Raw genomic sequence first — 21,405 nt, forward strand, 5'->3', positions numbered from 1 at the left:
CAACACTCTTACAGGATTCTAATTCTGGCGTTGTGAAGTCACACCAACAAACGCTATTGTTGTTGGTTCTTTGGGACGTCTGAACGCTCAGCCAGTTTAAGGAACTGGTTCGGACGGAGCGTTGGTGAGTAGACTGTTGCTCTGCCTGTTCTGCCAGCCTGGTCCGTCCCTCCGGGGGCGAGGCTGAGAGGGGGGGGTCATGAATTAGTATTTTGTACCGCAAAACAATTCCCATTCCTCGCACTTCCTGCGAGCTGTGAGTTTGGCAGGTAACAGAAGTCCCAGGAGCCAAGGATAACTAGAACATAACAGGAGTCACAACAACAAGGACAAGAACAGAAACGGGACGAATCTTACGAAACACTATTCAAAACATTAACGGAAACCGTTATCCCTCCTTCAGAAGTCCCTCCCTCTCTCTCAGTTGGCGCCTCTAAACCCATGTCACTCTGTTTTCTAAATGAATATTCACGAGCAAGCTAGAACCGTCTCCATTTTAAATCTATTAATGTGATAACAAAAAGGGTTGATCTCCAGCCGGGACCGTCCCTGGGAAACGGGCGTGTCTAGTAAGTGCGTCGGCTCCCCAGAGATAGGCCAATCACACGGCTGATGAGCTAGGCTCGCCTGCTCTGACTGGGAGGACCCTGACAGAGTCGTGGACACCGCTACATCTCTGCCTGAGAGTGGGGGTGGTTTTCATGCTTTGGGTTTCAGAAACGCTCCTCTGCCTCAGATCCTGGTTACAGGGAGGCCCGCCAGAGGCCTGACCCCCCCCCATCTGCTGAGGGGAACACCTTAAAACACAGTAGAACGTAGAAATGCTCTAACATAGAAATGCACTGATGAACTCATAACTTATTTCTGCCCTGGTGTAAATGGTTCCTGGATCGCTTGTGTTCATGGCATTAAGGCAGTCTTGATTTGAGACTGTTAGGATTCCAAACACAATCCGTCCACAATCACTACGGTGATGGCTGTTCTAGAACGTCTCATCCTAGTGACTGGGAGCTGGAAGGAAGTATGCTTTAATGCATGACTGCTGTAGCTCACAGCCTTCATCCCTCTGGTTATCTGTTCGGCAAATGGGACGATTTGCGTGAACATTGTTGCATCTCTGTGCTTTCGTGTATGTGTCAGCAATACTTTTGGAATGACGTGATCGCCTTTTGCATTGCCAGTACCCCTTAGTCCAACTGTTTTGTTCTACAAACATGTTTGGTGCTGAGATTAACATTGAACGACTTATTGCCTTTGAAATGTGTGCGACAATATCCAAACCTGAACATCATTTTCTGTACCCAAAAACATGCTGTGGTTTCTATTTCTATACATAGCAAATAATATAGTTGCACTTTATTTAATCAATTCATTTCCCGTCTGGGATTGTTTAAGGATTTTCAAACATACTTCTATCATCAATATCCCCTGGAGCATCAACGCCAGGACTGAAATTATATCAACATGTATATTTCATCTCTTGGCGAAGTTTGAAAGACTTGCAGAGAGGAAGGGTGGATAAATAACTAAAAACACACTAAAGTGCTCCTCTTAAAAAGCGTGGCTGGGAGCTTTCATCTGCGTCTAACAATAATCCTCTCATTGCGTGTGTGGGCCTGTGATTGGTCAAGGAAGCCTCCGAGAGCAGACATGAAAGGCTGCGGCCCGACTCTGCAGAGTGCTCTCTGCATCAGACGGACTGGGCTTCTGCCCTGCTCTCACCATCCCTCACCTCCTCCACCATCACAGGGGGAACACAAGGCCCCGGGCCGGCTGCTGGGGACCGGTCAGCTGTGTGTGCGTTGCCCCGTGTGTGAGGGCGCACCCACTGGCTTTAGAGAACATCCTTTTCCTATTGGGTGTCATCAGGGCGAGCTCTAAGCAGCTGTTACACGCCAGACTTTTCTGTTTACTTCCTCTGCTCTGGATTCCTCTCTTTTTTTTGGGGGGGGGGAATTGTTTGTTATGTTTTATAAACACACTCTTGTTGGTCTGTCTTTGTCTTCATTCTACAGCCGTTCTCTGGCCGTGCAACGTAACCATGCAGTACTTATCCATGCAAAGGTTCCCTCTGCTAATTGTCATATGGAAACAGGGTTGTTTCCATATTCAGTCGTTCGTTTGAATATTCAAAGATAGATGTCTGGATTGCTACAGCAATGCCTACGCACTCCTCTGATTATTACAGGAAGAACGTTTGAGTTTGGATCCTATTTTGGCCAGCAGGCTCATGTCCTAGTTTGTTTTGTCTTTGCCATTTTTTTACTTTCTATATTTTTTGGGCTGTCCTAAATCTGCTCACGCGTTTGTTTTCTGTCCCGCCCTTTTCCCTTTATACTCTCTAGCTCCACCCCCGTCTCCCCAGTTCTCCCCCCGCCTCCCTCAGCACTCTGAGGGCGGACTGTACCACAGCAGCCAAGCCCCCCCCCCCCCCCCCCCCCCCCCTGCTCCGGTCCACCCTTGTGATTGGCGTGCAGTGGTTCAGTCCTGCTTTGCATAAGTTCCCTGTGAGCGGTCGGTGTGTCGGTCGGGGCTGGAGAATCATTAGTCCCTGCTGAACGGCTGGATGTACGTCTAGGGAGCAGACCAGCGCTGTGCTCAGACAGGACTCAGTGTGAGAGTCCAGGCTAGAATGCATTGTGCCTACCCGCTCCCAGGAATGGGCAGCAACTCCTTGATGTATTACTACAACGGCAAATCGGTGAGTTACCCCTCTGTGAGTGTGGTGGTTAGAGGGGGACAGGAGAAGACAAAAGTGTGCAGCTATGTGTGTGTGTGTGTGTGTGTGTGTGTGTGTGTGTGCGCGCGCGTGCGTGTGTGTGTGCGTGTGCGTGTGCGTCCATGTGCGTGTGCGTGTGTGTGTGTCTGTGTGTGCGTGCGTGCGTGTGTGTGTGTGTGTGCGTGCGTGTGTGTGCGTGTGGCTGTCTGTGTGTCTGTGTGTGTGTGTGTGTCTGTGTGTATCGTGATACTTGTGACAACTTGTGACAGCCATGTTCAGCTTCAGTATCTCAGAATGAAGTTATTTCAGCACCCAGCACTGTACCACTGTGGGTTCTACCGTAGCCTCTGCATGTGGCTAGACTCTAGAAACACGTCCGTGTTGTTTCCTTATTCTCATAAATATTCTCTTAAGTGTGTCAGTGAGTGGAAAAAGGTTCCATTCTCAGGCAGCTGTGAATGTGTTTGTATTGGCTGTTTGGTTCGGCTCGGAGATGGATTGAAATAATAACAAGTGGGCGCCTGGAAGTGATTAAGGGAGAGCGAGCGCCTGGTGAGGATAGACTTCCCTGTTTGCTGATTGAGCTCCAAGCACCAGTGTGAACCAGTGTGAACGCGGCTCCATCTGGTCCTCGTCACACCGCCGTGTACGAGCCGCGGGGAGCCCGGCGGGCTGGGTGAACTTTTCAGTTACAACCTATTGCATTTTATTTTGTGTGTTTATTAAGTGATATTTTTTGTGGAAGTTTCTGTGACTGAATGCAGACTAGTATGTGTGTGTGTGTGTGTGTGTGTGTGTGTGTGTGTGTGTGTGTGTGTGTGTGTGTGTGTGTGTGTGTGTGTGTAACACGTCATTTTATTAATTTGGATCGTGATTAGTGCTCTGTAGTAAGTTGCAAAATGCAATTAAGTTTCATACTTTTCTGTAATTTTTGACCAAATGTATTCATCAATCTTTAGTTTGCACTGCACATTTGAGGGCATATGGATAAACATAGTTACAACTCTCTGATCCAAACAAGTTCCTAAAAGTAGACACGAAAACCCAAACTCAAACCAAGCTAAGGGATTTTGTGATTGTTTTTGCAATAAAGAAAGTGATGGTAAAGCAGAGTGCTGAGGCTCTGAGCCTCTGGGGCTGGAGGTTCATGTGGCCCTCAGCCTCTGGAGGTTCATGTGGCCCTCAGCCTCTGGAGGTTCATATTGGCCCTCAGCCTCTGGAGGTTCATGTGGCCCTCAGCCTCTGGAGGTTCATGTTGACCCTCAGCCTCTGGAGGTTCATATTGGCCCTCAGCCTCTGGAGGTTCATGTGGCCCTCAGCCTGTGAGTGGTGACTGAGGGCCAGAGGAAGTGATCAGTGTGATCAGTTCCTCTGGCCTGGGCCGGGCAGAGGAACTGATCGGACTGATCAATTTATGGGACCTTCACCGGGTTTTAGTTTGAAGAGTTTTACTGGCGTGCATGTGAGTCCTCACGTGCATGTGAGTCCTCACGTGCACGTAAGTCCTCACATGCACGCACACATGCACACGCAGTCTCCTCCCATGATAAGAACATTTCAACAATATTCCTTTGTGTCATTCTATCTATTCATACTGATGTTGTAGCCTCTCATTTAGGATTTTTTATTGGTTATTATTATATCACCTTTTAATAATTATTCATATTCATATTTGCAAGTATTTTGCATTTATATGGCAATGTTACAGCAGTATATAATTATACACGAAACAGTTTTATTTGCAATCAGATATCATCACAACACTAAACCTTTGTTCCATGAAGTTGGAGATCCGGATATATTGAAGACAGAACCGAGCTTAGCACAGTTTGGTTTTGTTGCCGTCTGTGGCATGTTGAACTACAACGCAATATCATAACAACAATCTCATATTTATGGTTTTATTATGTGTCGCTATTGTGATGGGAGTCTGTAGGTGATCAGATACATTTCTCTTTTACAAAATCGAAATGTTTCGATTTTCAATTTGTTATTCAAACAAACATAATCAATTTTAAAATATAATATAATATCTCAGCAACCATATCTAAAAAAAATCAACCATATCAAAATCTCATCATGTGAGATCATGTGTGTACGCTATAGGGGCTCTGATCCCAGAGATCATGTGTGTATGCTAAAGGAGCTCTGATCCCAGAAATCATGTGTGTACACTGTCTTTGTAGTCTGTGATTGACGGCGCTTTAATGAAGGTCCTCACAGAGGGGTGAAGGGGGCGTCTCCTCAGAGGCCGCTGGCATTGGGCTCGAGACCCGTTCAGGGATGGTTTATTAACTGACTGGTTTATTAACGCCCTGCCTGGTTAGCCTCCGCTCTAACCTCCGGGCCACATTCTGCTCGACGCGGGGCCCCAGGTGGGGAATGCTCCCGGGAGAGGCCAACTTCGGAGCCCCATGGAGGTGGGCTGAAAACCCTGGTCCCATGGGCACCAAGAACCCCCCACAACACCCAGAACACCCAGAACATCCACAACACCCAGAACACCCACAACACCCTGACCACCCAGAACACCCTGACCCGACGGGACCCCTGCCCCCCCCACAGTACCTTAATCAGACGTGGTCTGTGGACGGTCGTCTGGAGGACTTTGTGCTGCAGGGGAATCTGGGGCACACCTGAGGCGGCCATTTTAGTGGTGGTGATTCAGCATTCATGAAGTGACAGTCCTCACACGGCCCGGCCTCTAGAACCGTGTCCTACCTCTAGAGCCGTGTCCTACCTCTAGAGCTGTGTCCTACCTCTAGAGCCGTGTCCGGCCTCTAGAGCTGTGTCCGGCCTCTAGAGCCGTGTCCTACCTCTAGAGCCGTGTCCTACCTCTAGAGCTGTGCCCGGCCTCTAGAGCCGTGTTCGGGCCGGGCCGAGGTCACGACGTTTCTTGTTGGCGGTTCAGGCACAGTGACTGTATATCAGGTCTGACAGCAGCCAGAGCGTCTGGTTCCTGTCTGGCCTTGGTTAGCGCGACATGATTACAGGATAAATCCTGTCTGTCACATGGAGGCTCTTCAAATTCTCCGTTCTGTTCCTCTGGACGTGGTTCTCTGGACGTGGTTCTCTGGTTCTCTGCTCGTGGTTCTCTGGTTCTCTGCTCTTGGTTCTCTAGTTCTTTGGTTCTCTGGTCGTGGTTCTCTAGTTCTTTGGTTCTCTGGTTCTCTGCTCGTGGTTCTCTAGTTCTTTGGTTCTCTGGTCGTGGTTCTCTAGTTCTTTGGTTCTCTGGTTCTCTGCTCATGGTTCTCTATTTCTTTGGTTCTCTGGTTCTCTGGTTGTGGTTCTCTAGTTCTCTGGTTCTCTGGTTCTCTAGTTCTTTGGTTCTCTGGTTCTCTGGTCATGGTTCTCTAGTTCTCTGGTTCTCAGGTTCTCTGGTTCTCTGCTCACGGTTCTCTAGTTCTCTGGTTCTCTGGTTCTCTGGTCGTGGTTCTCTGGTTCTCTAGTTCTCTGGTTCTCTGGTTCTCTAGTTATCTGGTTCTCTGGTTCTTTGGTCGTAGTTCTCTAGTTCTCTGGTTCTCTGGTCGTGTTTCTCTAGTTCTCTGGTTCTCTGGTTCTTTGGTTCTCTGGTTCTCTGGTCGTGGTTCTCTGGTTCTCTGGTTCTCTAGTTCTCTGGTTCTCTGGTTCTTTGGTTCTCTAGTTCTCTGGTTCTCTGGTTCTTTGGTTGTAGTTCTCTGGTTCTCTGGTCGTGGTTCTCTAGTTCTCTGGTTCTCTGGTTCTCTGGTTCTTTGGTTCTCTGGTTCTCTCTCTGCCTCCTCATCTGGAGTGGATGAAGTCAGAGCAGCGCTGGTGTCCTCGGGTCTGTTTGATCTGTCTGCCTGGCACACACACACACACACACAAGTACATACACACAAGTACACACACACACACACACACACACACACACACACACACACAGCTGTCCAGCAGCATGTCTGATGCTCCTTCACTCTTCCCAGATCCTGTGGAGGAAAATGAAGAAAAGTCGAGCTGGCTTTAAGTCTTTTAGTGTTTTAGTAAAAAAACATTCAGATTTGACATCAAATGACACAATTGAAAGCAGGTAAGCTGCGAGGAGAATGTTCAAACACGGGTTCAAACGTCTGAAGAGCCCAGTTTGATGTTCCTTCCTACTCTTGCTTAATGACGAGTTCCTGTATTTAACATCCTTCTGCAACAGCTTGTTGACTAAACACCATCTGACTCCGAGCACTGAGCTACGCTGAGATGCAAATACCTCCAGTGATCCCTGTTCCCCAAACGCACTCGTTGTCATCTGAGCTCTAATTCATGGGCTGGATCCATCGTCGACTCATCTGTGTGGAATGCTATTTGCATGCTTTATCTGGTGGATAGAGATGGGAGTGAACAAGAGATAAGATAGTATTCATAATCGCAGATGGAAGATGAGGGTGTCACGATGGAAAGTACAAACAGAAATACTTATGGAAAATATCTCTTCTAGCAGTGTACACTAGAGTAGTAGCGATGTAAATACATGTGATGCTTCTAATTAAATAATCAGCTGGAGAGGAAAGGAGGACGAATTAAAAGTGTTCATCCCTAACTTGGTTCAGCGCCGCCCTCGCCATAAAGGACGTTGGGAACTGAATGCGTCGTGTTCGTTTGTCCTGTGTCCTCTGGCAGGTGTACGCGCCGTCCCCCAGCTCTGAGGACTTCACCCGGGACCCCCCGTCCTACTCGCCCCCCAAGCCCTCCGCCAACATGTTCGCTAGCACTTTCTTTGGTAAGTTTTTCAGTAAAGGTTTTAAAAGAAACATAGCCAACTCTCTGTTTGAGCTACCACTTGAATTGTGTCACTAAGCAGATACAACATTGAGTCCTCAAAGGGAAGTGTCCCAAAGTATTGATGTCATGAGATCAACAGCCCATTGAGGAGGAGATAATGGGATTTTAAATGTTTCTGTTGTTGTTTCAATCTGATATGACTACAACGGGATCAGTTTTAAGGCTGTATGCGTACAGCAGTGCCACCTAGCTGGAACTGTAAGCTCAATTGTTCCGAACACAATCCACACCGGGCGGTACCTCAGTGTGGATCCAGGCCTGGCTCGGTGAGAACCGGCCTCACAGAGCCTCGTCTGGGGGCTCTCCTGACTGACCTGCTGCTGTGTAACTCCAGACGGGACCCCCAGCTCCTCTGACCCGTGGACCCCGTCCAGTGGGATGGGCCAGACCTACGGAGGCCTGCTGGGAGGATCCTCGTCTCACATGCAGCAGTCCAGCGGCGGCTACAACCACCTCCACGCCCAGGAGCGTCTGGTAAGAGCCCAGGAACACCGAGAGGAACATGAGGGAGAGCTTCCTTTGGCATGTGGCTCAGGAGGTGGAGCGGGTCGGCTGGTGACTGGAAGGTCGCTGGTTCGATCCCTGGCTCCTCCTAGCAGAGTGTGGAGGTGTCCCTGAGCGAGACGCCCTCACCCTGACTGCTCCTGACCCGCTGGCTGTCGCCCTGCTCTCAAGGCACCTTGAACTGTTCCAATGTACAGAGAGAGTCCTCGGTGGATTACAAATCGACTTTTATTTTTCCAGAACTATCCGCCCCATCCGGTCTCCCCGGACATCAGCGGCGGCCTCCCTCCCATGTCCAGCTTCCACCGCGGCCACGCCTCGCCGTTCCTCACCGCCGGCCACGCCCCGCCCCGCAGCCCGGCCGCCGGGGCACTGATGGGTACGTGGTCACCGGCGTCCAGCGCGCTGGTTCAACGATGATTCGCTCTGTATTGGTAGAGGAGGTGAGACAGGTCGGTCTGCATGTGGTGAACCCTTCTCCAACCACCTGTCTGTCTCCTCAGCCGCTGCCAATCAGGGCGGAGCCACTGGAGGATCGCAGACCGGAGACGCCCTCGGCAAAGCTTTAGCCTCGGTGAGCCATGCCCCTCAGTGAGCCACGCCCCTCAGTCAGCCATGCCCCTCAGTCAGCCACGCCCCTCAGTCAGCCACGCCCCTCAGTCACCCCCACAGTCCCTCACCCCCACAGTCCCTCACCCCCACAGTCACCCTCTCCTTCAGCCTTTACACCAGCTAATACAATACAACATCTTTATATTAATTTTTACTTCTATATACCATACAATTCAATGCAATAGTACCATGACTTATTATTTGCATATTTTTAAATGTTTTAACTTATGTTAGTCTGAGCAGCATTTCTGATTCCCAACTAGGAGAAGGTTACAGGGAATAGGTTTTGCTTTGTTAAACCTACGGCACTAAAACGACTACATAAAAAGACATGAATATTATATATGTTGATTGTTGCTGACGCAGTAATAGAAGTACACTTCCGCAGAAGAATTAAATGTGTTGGGCCACAGTGATGGAGCTGTAGGCCAACAGAGGACTACACAGGTTGTGAATCACGGCTGCAGAACACCCGGGAACCAGGTTCCTCCGAGGACAGTCCGTCTTCAGAGAGTCATCCCAGCCCTATCTCCAGGCTCTTGTGTAACGTGTATTTTCCTCTCCTGCCCCCGGAGAGCACAGCCCCGCTCTACAGAAGGTGATCTCTGCAGTCACATGGGGAATTAAGTGCTCCGCTGAATGCTGATTAAAGACGGAGCCCAGAGGATATGTTGAGGTTGCTTTTTGGCCTAAGCCTGGATAATTGTGGGCTTAATCTGAGTCTATTCAAGAAAGGGAATCGTACATTCAGAACGCTCCTAAAGCCTTCCTATCCACCAGGTCTTGAGTGATCCAGATTTATTTATGTATGAACTCTTGAAGATACATCGTTGTTTCTCTCTCTCGCCATTTGGACCAACTGACCAACATTAAGGACAACCAAAGGAGGACTATATCTGTTAAACACTCTTGGTGGTCGGGCTAAACTCCCCATATTTATTTTAAGTACATAATCATTCTGGAAGAATCTCCTCATCATTTAGAAATATGACGACATGTGGGACAAATCAATGCCTGCATGAACCTCGATGGAGACCAGAGCATTAAAACACTGGACCAATCAATATGTCTGAAATGGAAGGAGGATTGTTGATTATAACAAATTAAGTCTTTTTGTATTCGCCGACTAGATTCGATTAGCATGACAAAGCTGTGTGAGGCGGCCCCGGTCAGGCTAGGGCTGGGCCGGTCGGGGGGAGAGGCCCCAAAGGCCCCGGGGCCCCAGAGGCCCCAGGGCCCCAGGCCGCTGGGGTCCGGCCCCACGCACCCCCCTTTGTGTGGCCTTTGTTCGCCTCCTTTCTGAATTAGCCGTGCTGATTGGCCGCCTGCTGTCTGTGGGACCACAGACCCTGACAGGCAGGAGTGGGTCCATGACGGCGGACGCGTCGCGCTTCAGTCCGACTGCAGCTGCACCGGTCAGGGAGAGCGGACCGTAGCCCATCGCGTGGTTTCCGTAAATTACTTTTGGCTTTTGTTCATTTGGGGGTTTGTTCTTATTTGGCGGCGTTGGTTGGGCTCGGACAATCCCCCGTACCTTGTGGAGTGGATAGCGCTGTGCTTTCTGTAATATGTTTGTTACATTCTGAATTCACTATCCCCCCCCCTCCCCGTGTTCAGCAAACATTCAGCCTCAGTCCCACAGCTGATTGAAACACCAAAGCCCAGAGATCAGGACCGTATGAGGAGATTATTGATGATGATTTTCACTCAATCCTCCCCGCAGAACTCAGATGGTTTCCTGCAAGCTCAGTTTGACCGTAGGTTAGTGGTCTTAAGACTCTGGTTCTCAGAGATATCTTCCATTCTGACACCACCTCCTCTATTTGAAGATGTGTCCCGTTTTGAAGTCTTTGTTTGGTTTGGTTTGATAATCCCGCTCCCTCCAGTTCCCCTGTTCTTATGACAGACATGTCATCCTCAAACGACGATATCAGCATCAGTGCAGCAGATAAACTCCTCTCCTAACCCTCCTCCCTCCTCCTCTCCTCACCCTCCTCCTCTCCTCTCCTCTCCTCACCCTCCTCCTCTCCTTTCCTCACCCTCCTCCTCTCCTCCCCCTCCCCCTCTTCTCACTCTCCTCCTCTCCTCTCCTCCTCCCCTCCTCCTCTCCTCCTCTCCTCTCCTCTCCTCCTCTCCTCCCCTCCTCCTCTCCTCTCCTCTCCTCTCCTCTACTCTCCTCTCCTCTCCTCTCCTCTCCTCTCCTCCTCTCCTCCTCTCCTCTCCTCACCCTCCGGTCCTGTGCCCTCCCTCCCTCCAGATCTACTCTCCTGACCACACCAGCAGCAGCTTCCCCTCCAACCCCTCATCCCCGGGGGGCTCCCCCAGGCCCCTCTCGGTGGGAGACGGCTCCGTGGACCCGGCGCTGACTGCTGCCCCGCCCTCCTCTGGACGAGCAGGTAGGAGGGCCGCTTCTAACACCGTATACACCATACACACTCACGGCTCCATGTAGGGGCTCGGTGTTACCAGGACCAAAACAAAGGTATTCCAATTGGTGGCGGGTCAGTCGTCAGTCGTCAGCATCCCACTACCGACCCGCCTGCAGGAGCTAGTCTCTCTCTCTGGGAGAGACTAACGTCATGCTAGTTTCTCCTGTCATGGAGAGACTAGCTACATGCTAGAGACAGTATGTTGCTAGTCTCTCCAAGACAGGAGAGACTAGCATAAAGTTAGTCTCTCCCGTCTGGTTTTCTCAAACACCGTCTGTCACTCGGTTACACCAAAGAACGGGAGGACAGATTGATAGTGACAAAGGTAATATTTGGTAGACACGCGATCCTTATACAATCGTTCCAGCATGTTGCAGTTCATAACTGAAACCTAATAAATACCATCATATGATATTATTTTTCCTCTTCACTGTATCCTGATCCAAGGAAAATGTTCCTGTTGCAGTATTCAGTGGTCATGGAGGCTTCGTATGACAGGGCTTAATGAGTGTCATCAGTGAGAGGGTCTCCTCTACCAGTTCAACCAATGAGAACATGAGCAGTCATTACACCAATGAGAGGGTCTCCTGTACTAGTTCAACCAATGAGAGCATGAGCAGTCATTACACCAATGAGAGGGTCTCCTGTACTAGTTCAACCAATGAGACCATGAGCAGTCATTACACCAATGAGAGGGTCTCCTCTACTAGTTCAACCAATGAGAGAGCATGAGCATTCATTATACACATACTGTCCGAGGAAATGCAGAATTAGGGAGCGGTTGGTATTTTCTGTTGGCAGTCATGCCCACGAATGTGTGAAGATATTCCGGCAGCAGCTGTCTGTCTGCGTAGCTCTTCCTCAGCTGTCGTTCCCGGCCCACCCGACTAGGGAGCGTTCAGCCTGGAAAGGCTTCCCGTTTCCACCCCGTTTTAAAGGGTTCGGCAGAGATGTCAGTTATTTACAGTTTCAGACGTTGCTAAGCTAAGCTACTACAACACTGAGCTACTACAACACTAAGCTAAGCTACTACAACACTGAGCTACAACACTAAGCTAAGCTACTACAACACTGAGCTACTACAACACTAAGCTAAGCTAATACAACACTAAGCTAAGCTACCTCAACACTAAGCTAAGCTGCTATAACACTAAGCTAAGCTACCTCAACACTAAGCTAAGCTACTATAACACTAAGCTAAGCTACTATAACACTGAGCTAAGCTACTATAACACTAAGCTAAGCTACTACAACACTGAGCTAAGATACTATAACACTAAGCTAAGCTACTATAACACTGAGCTAAGCTACCTCAACACTGAGCTAAGATACTATAACACTAAGCTAAGCTACTATAACACTAAGCTAAGCTACTATAACACTGAGCTAAGATACTATAACACTAAGCTAAGCTACTATAACACTGAGCTAAGCTACTATAACACTAAGCTAAGCTACTATACAACTGCAAGTCAATGGATGAGGCTAACACTAATAAACAGATATCTAGGCGTATCCCTTTCACTTATTTATTTTTTACAGTACAGAGTACAGGGGTTGTCTGGTGAGGATGATCTCAGATCCCAACGTCTCCACAAAACAAGTGGCACGTTTCTCCCAGCAGCCATGTTGTTGATAACTGACTCCCAGCAGTGGGAAACTACAGGCACTACAGCCACTTCCCCTGTCCTGCAAAGCAACGTTCAATATCCGGTTATTAATGATTTATTTTAGATTAAACATTAAACATAATTGCTTACATTTGATAGAATAAAAGGTTAAATCATAAAACAAGTGTAGGGATTAGATGGGAGACGTGTAGACTTCGTTTGGTTGTAGTTTTTGCCAGGACGTAGGCTGGGTTTGGCAGCTCTCCGCCGTAATGGGAAGCAGATGGAGTGGAGAGAACGGCCTTCAGCTGGAGAGAGAGACCCACACGCTGCCTGCATGCATACGTCCAGTCAGGCTGCGTGTGTGTGGTGGATAAAGAGGATACACGCTCGGGCAATCTGTTGTTGTTTTATTCATATTATTTCACCCCAATGTTCATATTTACATTCCGTGACGTTAGGCCTTGCTGACAATGAAACGTATCTAGTAAACCAACAGATAATCAGTCCTGTGATAGAATCTCTCATTGGCATTCTTCCTGTGCTCATCAGGTAACAACCAATGGCCTCGTGCCGGTGGACAGACTCCTCCCTCCCCGGGCTACGACACCTCCATCCACTCACTGGTAAGGCCACCCCACTGTCCTTGCCTTGTCTCTGCTCTAGTGCGCTGTGGGTTATTATGGGCTGCTCACTGTAAGTCCCCATGGAGAGCAGACGGATAGCGTTACAGGAAGTCCTGTCAGAGGCCAGGCGAGCTGCGCTGAATAATACCTGCCTCTGGTGCGGGACCAGCCATCTGTCCCCCGGCCCCTGGGCCGCTGTCCGGCTGACAGCGTCGGGGTGGGATGCAGGATAGAGCGGGACTGGGTAGTCAGTGAATGGGGGGAATTGGCAGCTGTCGCACTGAGCCACCGTTCCGGGAAATCCTGTGCTGCTCTGCAACGGGAGCCGTGGTCGGGAGGACATGCACGCATGCACCCGTCACTCCCCACAGCCCACAGCCCCCGCAGGGTCCGCTAGGGGGTTGGTGCTCTGTTCAACACAACCCTGTGTCACCAACATATGAGTCACTAAAGGTGAAGGGGTCCCCTGGTCTGTGCACGCATCTTGACTGAAGCTGAACCACAGCGTTGATCGATGTGGTTCCTAGTGACCGTTCTCCTTCCTATTCCTCATGACAGAAGAACCGAGTGCATCAGCAGCTGCATGAACACCTTCAGGACGCCATGTCCTTCTTAAAGGACGTCTGTGAGGTACAGACCCAGCCTCACACCCTGTCTCACACTCACCCCTCACACCCTGTCTTACCCTCACCCCTCACACACACACCCTGTCTCACACTCACCCCTCAGACCCCCCTCATACACCCTGTCTCTCCTCTCATCCTCGCCTCCTTGTTTCTGAGTCTCATGCTTGGCAGCCCATGTCTCCCCTTTCTCCCCTGTCTCTCTTTTGATGGTTGCTATTTTTATTTTGCCGTCTTGGCTTTGCCATCTTCACCATCTTGTCCACGATTATGAGTTTTTTTCTGTGTTTCAAGAATGCAGAGAGGGGGGTAGAATTTATGTAATGTAGTTATTTAGAGGCAAAGACTAATTGTTGATTTTGATATTCTTAAAACACGCTGAAATGGCTCCCTGTTCTAGTGTTTGTTTGCCTCTGCTTAGCTCTTGCTCGCGTGCTGCTCGCTCAGCCCCTTCATGCTCACAGGTATTAACCTGTTTGTCTCCCTGTCTCTCTCCCCCTCCCCACCGTCACTCCTCCCTCCCCCGGCGGTCCCAGTCCCGGATGGAGGACCGTCTGGACCGGCTGGACGATGCAATCCTGGTCCTGAGGAACCATGCTGTGGGCTCCACCGCCAGTCTGCCCGGCGACATACACAGCCTGCTGGGTCAGGCTCACAACGGGCCAATCGCGGCCCTCGGAGCCACCTTTCCTCCCTCGTCATTGGTTCCCGGGCGAACGGCTGCGGTGGTAGGAACACATTCGCTCACGCAGACGATGTTTAGGAAATTGCAGGTTTCCAGGAGTTTAAACGTTCCACATCAGAAGGTCTTGAAATATGGATGGTTGTTTTGACTGGTCTTGGACGCGTCGCCAGCGACAGCCACCTGCTCCCAGCCGGTCAGCAGGACATTTTCCACACAGAGCCGTTCAATTCACGACCACATAGTTTCCAGACGTGTAATGTGCTGGCTGTAGACTCCAGTATCCACCAGAGAGAGAAATGAGGAAACCAGACCAAATGGAGTGAAGTTAGTCGGTCTGGAAAGAGTTTTGTTCTCTCCTCTTGGGTATAAAGGAATATATAGTCTCTTGGAAATAAGGCTTTCCCCCCGAGCCTGTAAAGAGGCTCACAAAGAGCACAGATGTGCAGTGAAGCTGGGGTGAGACGTGTGTATGGGGACGCTTAGTGAAGCTGGGGTGAGACGTGTGTATGGGGATGTTTCATCATCTGAGCTGTTATTGCACAAATTGTAGCAGCTTTATTTTAAACTGGCTTAGATAAAACCAAAGTCCTATTTATTCATTGGTCTGTTCTGAGCTTTCATAAGATCTCCCTTACCTATTGCAATACTCTTTGCAATATTCTATCACAGTTTTAGATACAGGATCTTAGATGGCTCTCACACCATACCCGTGGCCCTTTATTCGATTATCGATGAAGATGTGTGTGTGTGGAGGGGGAGGGAGACGTCAGACTTAAGACGGGGGAATCTCACTGAACACTTCCTGTGTGGGAGAAGTTCCCTCAGCTCCACCGGACACAACTCCCCTCATTCCCTCATCCCCCTGTCAGACCTCCGGAGGTCCTGATGGGTGGGAGTGAGGGAGAATCCCCCCCCTCCCACACTGAAGTCCTCAGCTGGAGTGAGAAACAGGGCCTTACACTCCATGAGAAAAGAGAAAGAATCCCACACACACGCACACACACACGCACACACACAAACACACACACACACACACTCTCTCTGTCTCTCTCTCTCTCTCTCTCACTCTCTCTCTCTCACTCACGCACTCACTCACTCACTCACACACACACTCCTAGCTCTCCTCTACGTCGTTGATCCACATCCCGACACGTAGAGACTACGACTCCACGAGTTCTTCATCAGTCGTCTCGTCATCACACCGCTGTGGCCGATCTAACGGATGTGATTGGCCTGATTGGGATCAAGCCTGAGGAGAAGTGTTGAGGGGCAGCGTGTCATGACGTCTCTCTCCCTCCAGGGGGCGCCCCACCGAGACGAGGCCATGGCCCACGCAGGGCTGGGGGGGGGCGGCTCCACCTCCACTGCCGAGCTGAACCACACGCTGGAGACCTTCAGAGGTAGGACCCGTCAGAGCCCTCTGACACCTGACAGGTTGTTCTGTGGATGGACCAACAGGACGGGATAACTAAGTAAGAGTTGGTGTATTTTGTCTTCGCTCAAAGGCCTCGCGTCGAGCCTGGCCGGACACCTGAAGACGGAGAACCACGACCTCGACGAGATGCAGGAGAACCAATCGGAAGACGACGTCCGGTCAGAGGACGACAGCGACAGGAGGGACGTGAAGACGCCCAGAGGTGGAACCCGAACGAGGTGAGGCTCAGAGAGACGGAACCCAGAGAGACAGACCCCAGAGAGACAGACCCCAGAGAGACAGACCCCAGAGAGACAGAGCCCAGGGGGGGAACCCGCACCAGGTGAGGCTCAGCTACTAGGCCGCTACTGAGGCAGCATGTGGCTCAGGAAGTAGAGCGGGTTGGCTGGTAACCTTCCGGTCGCTGGTTCGATCCCCGGCTCCTCCTCGAGTGTGGAGGTGTCCCTGAGCGAGACGCCTCACCCTGACTGCTCCTGACCTGCTGGGTGTCGCCCTGCGTGGCTGACTCTGCCGTCGGTGTGTGAATGTGTGCATGAATGGGTGAATGACGTGTGCGGCAGTATTGTACAGCGCTTTGAGCAGCCACTGGTTAGAAAAGCGCAGTACAAATGCAGTCCGTACTCCAACATGGTTCACCACCACGCAGCGGGGACTCCAACCCCCGGCTTTGGAAGGCGAGCGCTCTAAAGCGGCTGACACCCGCACTAACGCCTCCCCCCTCCCCTCCGCAGCAGCATCAACGAGGGTGACGAGGACCTGACCCCGGAGCAGAAGGCAGAGCGCGAGCGCGAGCGGCGCATGGCCAACAACGCCCGGGAGCGCCTGCGCGTGCGGGACATCAACGAGGCGTTCAAGGAGCTGGGCCGCATGTGCCAGCTGCACCTGAAGAGCGAGAAGCCGCAGACCAAGCTGCTCATCCTGCACCAGGCCGTGGCCGTCATCCTCAGCCTGGAGCAGCAGGTCCGAGGTCAGCGTCCGGGGAGCCATCCTCCTCATACCTCTCGCCCTTTGGGTTCCACCGTGTCTAACTGAAGTGCTTGTCCACCTCCCCAACAAGAAGCAATGGTCACATCAGGCATTGTGGGAAATATTTTTTCTTCTGTTGGCGAAAATGTGGCATCGGTGTTTGTCGACATTCCCTAATTGGGTGCTGGTGTTTGTTTAGGCAGTAGGAACGCTTTAGATCAAACTAAATGAGTCAGGGATGAAACAGATGTATCATAATATTAGCGCCATGTGGTTCAGGAGGTAGAGCGGCTTGGCTGGTAACCAGAAGGTTGCTGGTTCGATCCCCGACTCCTCCTAGCTGAGTGTGGAGGTGTCCCTGAGCGAGACGCCTCACCCTGACTGCTCCTGACCCGCTGGCTGTTGCCCTGCATGGCTGACTCCGCCGTCGGTGTGTGAATGTGTGCGTGAATGGGTGAATGTGAGGCAGTGTTGTAAATGTGTGTTTCCTGTGCCGACAGAGAGGAACCTGAACCCTAAAGCGGCCTGCCTGAAGAGGAGGGAGGGGGAGAAGATGTCCGGGCTCCACGCCAGCCTCATCGACGCCTCCAACCCCATGGGCCACCTCTGAGGAGCCACGGTACGCCCTGTTCACCACCTCAGTCCTCAGGTCTCACTCCAGTCCTCAGGTCTCACTCCAGTCCTCAGGTCTCACTCCAGTCCTCAGGTCTCCCCTCAGTCCTCAGGTCTCCCCTCAGTCCTCAGGTCTCACTCCAGTCCTCAGGTCTCACTCCAGTCTCACTCTGGTCGTACTGTATCCACACCTAATGACTCTGCAGCCAGCGCGGGGTTCGGATGTCACTGGTTCTGCTAATTGAGTGAAGCCTGCAAGTCCAGTAGCAATCAGAGCCAGACCCTGGGATGTGGTCTCAAGGTGATCAGTGTGAACAGATTCTGATCTGGACTGTCCAGAGGAGACAAATAGCTCATCCTACGTGATTGGATAATACAACTTACTGTATGGAAACATAAACCTTGTGCATATTTTCCATTGTTTTTTATTGTTCTTATCTTGATTCCAGATCATATGACCCAGTGGATTTCTGTGGGATAGAGGCGGAGACCGGTCGAGGACTGACAGCTTGTGACAACCAATAGGAGGAGACAGACCACTTAAGGCAACACTACAAGAATGACACAATTTGATCCTCTGACTTGAGAAGAACCAGGAATCCCTTCCTCGTGACACCAGCTGGTGTCTAACGGCGACTGTCTGCCGATGAGCAGCAGTTCAGCTTGCACCGTTCGGTCTGAATGAAGCCCTTTGCTCCGGAACAATCAGAGACTGACGCGGTCTTCTCCAGAGCTTCGGGAGATCGCCTTGTGCCTAAAGTGTAGTTGATGAATGCATTGTAACAGCAACTGTTTATTTTTGTTCATTTTTTTCTATTTATGGTGTAACTGAATGACATAATGTACGTCCAAAGGGAACGTTGAGTTGTGGTCATCTAGGCTTTGCAGTTAATTTACAGTTTGCCAACGTCACGAGTTACACTGAACGCTTTTAACACCTTGATCCAAATCATTCAAATTAATTTATTGGCTAGTTTAAGAGTGAGATTAGGCTCATATTAGCGACCCCTATGGTAAAAGATTATATTTATTTTTATATTTTATTCATTCCACAATTAAGCACATCGACAAACCAAAACGATGCCAATCTGTGTCTGTGTGTCATTAGTCTCCAAAAAAACAAATCAGACTTCAGATGATCTTCTGCAGTGGGAATCAGACCAGCTCAGATCTCGGTGAACAGGGTGTTTCACTTTCATTTTCTTCAAATGTGTTTCGACCAATCGTGATGTGGGGATCTGTGTTACATGAAAGAGGTCTTTACTGGGAACAGCCAGACCGGCGGAACCACAACAAGGGTGATGTGGCGAAGCATTCATCTCCAGAAGGACTGATGACTCAAACCATATCAGCGTCTTCCCACTGAATCCGTCCTTCTCCCTCTGCAGCCGAGAGGGAACTCAAACTCGGCCAGCAGTCGTAAACGTTTTTCTCGTAGTCGGTGGGAGGTCAGGCCAAATGTCTCAACATCCTGAGTCTAAGTGTCTGTAAAGGTTTAAAGTCAAACCTGGCTGGTAGACTGGCCACTGTAGAAAAACATTTGTTCAAATCGTCTTGTCAACCCTCATGCGTGCGTTGGCGAATGAGTTCATCTTCAGAAGAATTCATTCTGCAGTGAAAACGTAGGCCCAAATAAGGCGTGACTGTTGTGGTCATGAAAACTATTAAAGCCGACTAAAGAAAATCAGACTAAAGTTAGTTTTACTGTAATGTCAACCTATCTTTTTCACTCAGAGTTGGTGATGAAAACCATTTGCTCTTTTTTGTGTCTCAAACAAAAGACGATGGGACTCTGTACCGTTGCTCATTGGCCATTTAGGGTTTCATATGCACTGCTTCGCTGATGGTTGGTCCATGGTCCTTGATGACTGGTTCAGCTGGAACGCTGCAGTGACAAACGAAGACCATGCAATCTCCTGGCCTGATCAACGTATTGCAAAGATTTCTGTTTGCAGCTCAAAATATAAGAAATCACTATCCACGTTCAACTGGTTCATTTATCTCGGGTTTCATCATTTAATGTTCAGGTGGTTTTATAGGATATGTTTTTATTTTAGAAGTTATAATGTAGAAAGTGAAATGAAATACATTTTAGCCGGACCCGTCATTTGACATATGCTGTGTAGTATATCAATATGCACAGCATATAGAAATATTTCTTTATATATAGAAACAATAATATTGGCACAGGCACAGGAAACACAGTTCACCTTAACGCTAGTTTCAGAGTACAGACGCCTTCAGCAGCAGTTAGTTCAGTACGTTTATTGATTATTAGTGTGGTTGTCCGGTGGGGGGGAGGACTCTGAGGGAGGGGGTCTCCCCTCTCTAGACCCAGAGGAGGAGAGAGAAGGGGGAGACGGGAGGGGGAGGAATACTACGACTAATACTTCTACAAACTCAGACTCAAACTCAGACATATCTTTAAGACATTGGTCATGCTTATACTTTTTTGTTATCAGTGTGCATGCTTTATGGTTTTATTTTGTACATTATAATCCATGTATTTCTTTGTAGATGGTTTATCATATTTTACACGTTAAACAACACTGCCACATCCAGAACGACTGATTGGACTACAAGAGTTTTCCGATTGTATTTTTTTGTTTAAAAAAATAATTGTGTAATGTCTGAGAGGCGTTTGTCTTCATTTCAGTATTCATTAATTATCATATTAACGTTGGCCTTGATTGGGGACATTGTGTATGCCACGCATTGCTTCCAGCCTCTATGTTGACATGATTTCCTCTGCTCCTCTGTACGTTACTTGCTGCAGTATTTGCAGATACTTTCCCTTGTATATATGAAACATGAAAATTCAAAAGAAAAAAAAAATTGGCTTATTTTTCACTGTAGCTATAGTCTTTTTATACAATAATACTGTAAGAATATTTCTTCAATTATAAATATAACTCTTTCTAGATTTTTTTAAATCAAAAATTTTGAGTAAAAAGTTTCTTACTTTATTTTACTATATTAGATAGTAAACAAAACAACCACATACATTGGTGACTTTACCATATCCTGTTCATTGTGTTCAGATATTATATCTTACAAACCACAAAAGTGCAGTCTAGTAGTTCAGGGCATTGTGTGGGAGCCAAAAAATCCTCAAGTCATCGATGGATGAAAGAAGAAAGGAGTTGTTGATACAGCAGCAGAAGAATTTGCTTTTTTCTGTCCCTTAAAACAGAAAATACACTAAATGTATATAACATTTATGTTGCAATAAATGTACCATCTTTTTTAAGCTTAATTGTGCGTTCATTTATTTCCCTGAAAGCAGCACCACATCCTCTGCAGTATAATTATTCTCTCCACATCTTTATTCAGAGTCAGACGGTCTGGTGGGGTACAAGCCTGTCTGGATTCTGGTTATCTCCTTATAATATCTTCATATATATTCAAGCTCATGAACAGTTTAGTATTTGATGAGTATTTTTGGATTGAAAACTACACCTGATTTATGTTCTTGCCTATATTTGTCTTCCAAATGTATCTGTGTGTGTGTGTGTGTGTGTGTGTGTGTGTGTGTGTGTGTGTGTGTGTGTGTGTGCACACGTGTGCCAATATACAATAATAATACCGTCAACATTATTTTGTTGCACATGCCTGAGCTCCCTCCGTCCTGACAATCCAATCCCCGTTTCACTGACTCCAGCGGTCGTACACAACGTGCTGCAGTGAGCTCGGTAATGAAATGTAAATCATAATCATCATATTTTAATGCTCAAGATTGTGTGTGTGTGTGTGTGTGTGTGTGTGTCTGTTTGTCTGTGTGTGTGTGTGT

The 21,405-nt window shown here is 49.0% G+C and overlaps 1 protein-coding gene across 1 annotated transcript; it reads left to right on the plus strand.

Annotated features, from left to right (window-relative positions):
* Positions 1–2,561: 2,561 nt before the first annotated feature.
* On the plus strand, positions 2,562–19,888 carry tcf12 (transcription factor 12). Its single transcript, XM_084476280.1, has 14 exons — positions 2,562–2,701; positions 7,352–7,451; positions 7,848–7,987; positions 8,258–8,396; positions 8,521–8,591; positions 10,887–11,025; positions 13,221–13,294; positions 13,853–13,924; positions 14,454–14,645; positions 15,903–16,002; positions 16,108–16,255; positions 16,769–17,004; positions 17,504–17,622; positions 18,065–19,888. Exons 1-13 carry the CDS (start codon positions 2,633–2,635, stop codon positions 17,611–17,613), a joined length of 1,590 nt encoding a protein of 529 aa, XP_084332406.1. The 5' UTR covers positions 2,562–2,632; the 3' UTR covers positions 17,614–17,622; positions 18,065–19,888.
* The last annotated feature ends 1,517 nt before the right edge of the window (positions 19,889–21,405 follow it).

The sequence above is a fragment of the Micromesistius poutassou genome (assembly GCF_964030765.1).
Source record: "Micromesistius poutassou genome assembly, chromosome: 12".
NCBI lineage: Eukaryota > Metazoa > Chordata > Actinopteri > Gadiformes > Gadidae > Micromesistius > Micromesistius poutassou.

Bases quoted from the DNA above. Each gene is read 5' to 3' on its own strand.
- tcf12 (XM_084476280.1), top strand. From the start codon at position 2,633: ATGCATTGTGCCTACCCGCTCCCAGGAATGGGCAGCAACTCCTTGATG. The intron at 13,925-14,453 runs GTACAGACCCAG...CGGCGGTCCCAG, and splicing joins TCTTAAAGGACGTCTGTGAG to TCCCGGATGGAGGACCGTCT. The intron at 14,646-15,902 runs GTAGGAACACAT...CTCTCCCTCCAG, and splicing joins CCGGGCGAACGGCTGCGGTG to GGGGCGCCCCACCGAGACGA.